The sequence below is a fragment of the Protomyctophum bolini genome, assembly GCF_963924005.1.
Source record: "Protomyctophum bolini genome assembly, chromosome: 9".
Lineage (NCBI taxonomy): Eukaryota > Metazoa > Chordata > Actinopteri > Myctophiformes > Myctophidae > Protomyctophum > Protomyctophum bolini.
The window spans coordinates 301,830-304,329 of record NC_137870.1 but is presented as its reverse complement, the minus strand read 5'-3'; the positions used below and the strand labels follow the sequence as shown (position 1 = coordinate 304,329).

The window sequence follows — 2,500 nt, the reverse complement described above, 5'->3', positions numbered from 1 at the left end:
TGAACAAGAAGGTGGCCGCACACACCAATAGCCAGAGTACCAAAATTTATTCGGACAGCAGGTAAGACAACATCCAACGTTTCGGCGGTTAAGCCTTCATCAGGGAATACAGGGCACATCATGGTTCACACTTACTTGCTGAAAACAGCAGATATACAATCTCACAGATTGTATATCTGCTATTTTCAGCATGCAACCAAAGTGTAAAATAAAATCAAATCACCTGCAATGAATGTATTGACAGGAAGTAGCTCATAACATGTCTAAGGTGTATTCTTATGAAACAAACACTTTGCAGATTGAAAGAGTCTAATTCATTCGTACCGCTGCAACGTTGACGTAGTTTAACATAATCAGACAGGGCTGTTCTGATTGGATGAATGGGCTGTCTACGGGAAGTTGCACCTAGTTAGCACCTCGCTGACAAGATGGCCGCGGTCTGAATAAAGTCAATAGACATTTCACTGACATTTATCTCCGCCAGGGCGGGCGGGCAAAAGACCCAATGTTTTCACTCCTGTCCGTCCATGTCTAATCTCCCAGACTCCCCCTAGAGGCCACACCTCCTAGAGGCCACACCCCCTAGAGGCCACACCCCCTAGAGTTCAACCTGGGAAGAACCAATCAAATTATTTTCTTTCTTTCTTCCAGGTAACAGCTCCAGCGGTGACTCCTCCTCCAACTCCTCCTCCTCTGGGATCCTCAACGTCTCATTGGCTGAGGCGGCCGTGGCGGGTGAGGGCGTGTCCCCGGCAGAGGAAGAGGAGGAGCATATGCAGATGAATGGCTGGAACGTGTGCAAAGAGCAGGACGAGATGTTGAACCTGGCGTTCACCGTGGGCAGCTTCCTGCTGTCCGCCATCACTCTGCCTCTGGGCGTGGTCATGGACAAATATGGGCCCAGGAAGCTCCGCCTCCTGGGGAGGTAATATTAACTAGAACTGCCTATTTGCCTGTTGCGCACTAGTAGGCCTTAGTGCGCAAGCAGAGCGCGCAAGTACTGTCGACCGCTACAAACAGTCACATCTCAGCGTCTCTGTGAAGGGACGTTTGAAATATTGAATTATTAGGTTTAGCTATTTGCTACCTACCTATAGTTTTTGGAGGTACAAAAGTAGTATTGTTAAGTATGGTATAAGAGACGGCTTTCGATGGTGACGTATATGTCGATCAGTGTCGGGTGGATTAAAGTGTATGTATATGTAATTTGTAAATTTATTAGCGGAATATATTTGATGCGTATGTATGTATCGTAGCAGTGGATTAAAGGACCCAATGCCAGAGTGTAATTGGTTTTCGATGGTGACGTAATGACGATATGTTTTAGTGTCGGGAGGATTAAAGGTAATGCTCCTGTGTATACATGTATGTAATCTGACACCACTGCCGTGTCAGGCACAAGTAGCCATTACATAACATCGTGACAAGAGTTATCCTGGGAGTAATTTACGTCATGTTGTAGTCAACATTGTGTGTGTGTGTGTGTGTGTGTGTGTGTGTGTGTGTGTGTGTGTGTGTGTGTGTGTGTGTGTTCACAGTGCCTGCTTTGCGTTGTCCTGTATCCTCATGGCGTACGGAGCCAGTGACCCTACAAGTATGTATAAATACTGATATAATATACTATAATATACATAAATACTACATACTGAGATATTATACATATTCTTATATAATACTATAATATTATCTGTCTGTCTGCCTGCCTGCCTGTCTGTCTCTCCACCAGGTCTGTCCTCTCTGGTCTTCGTAGCTCTCGCTCTCAACGGATTTGGCGGGATGTGCATGACCTTCACCTCCCTGACGGTACGTCACATGACCTCACACTGTCACATGACCTCACACTGTCACATGACCTCACACATGACCTAGGAGAGAGAGAGAGAGAGAGAGAGAGAGAGAGAGAGAGAGAGAGAGAGAGATGGAGAGGGAGAGAGAGAGAGAGAGAGACAGAGAGAGAGAGATAGAGAGAGATCAGGGATGGCTCGTGTATGGGCAAGGGGGGCTGAGCCCCCCCCCTATCTTATGGCGTAAAGATGAGAAATTATTATTAAAATGTTTTAGAATAGATACTTTTATATTCTGGTATAATCTAAAGCAGCAACAGCATCAAATAGATACAAGAAAAACACAAAATAGGTCAAAATGGGCAGATTTTTTTACAGCCCCAAAAGGCTTCCATTGGCTTTCATTGCGTTGAATGATTGACAGCTGCCAAGACACGCCTGCTTGGTTTACCTGCCATTGGGGCTAAAATCTCTCAGCCAATAGAGGGCTGTGCTCAGCCCTAATGCCCGCCTCAGACCGTGAGGTCATTGGCTATTGACCAATCACAGCACCTGCTCGTGTGTGGTTGTTTATGATGTGAAAGAATGGCGGGTGGAAGTATTTTAAATGAAATAAGTTTATTATTTACTTCATAATCCGCTTTGTCCCGTGTCCGTGGAGGGGAACATGAAGTTAAGAGACTGGGAGCATATCGTCCATTTTGGATCATATTATA

General features: G+C 45.4%; 1 protein-coding gene across 4 annotated transcripts in view; it reads left to right on the top strand.

Annotated features, from left to right (window-relative positions):
* The window catches only part of LOC308321595 (large neutral amino acids transporter small subunit 4-like), a 34,157-nt gene that overhangs the window by 10,993 nt on the left and 20,664 nt on the right, over nucleotides 1-2,500 (top strand). For all 4 annotated transcript variants that reach the window (XM_080772557.1, XM_080772558.1, XM_080772556.1 and 1 more), the window contains 3 exons: nucleotides 652-925; nucleotides 1,539-1,594; nucleotides 1,727-1,803. In XM_080772557.1, the coding sequence (XP_080628683.1) occupies nucleotides 652-925; nucleotides 1,539-1,594; nucleotides 1,727-1,803 (407 nt within the window). The remainder of the gene's footprint in view (nucleotides 1-651; nucleotides 926-1,538; nucleotides 1,595-1,726; nucleotides 1,804-2,500) is intronic.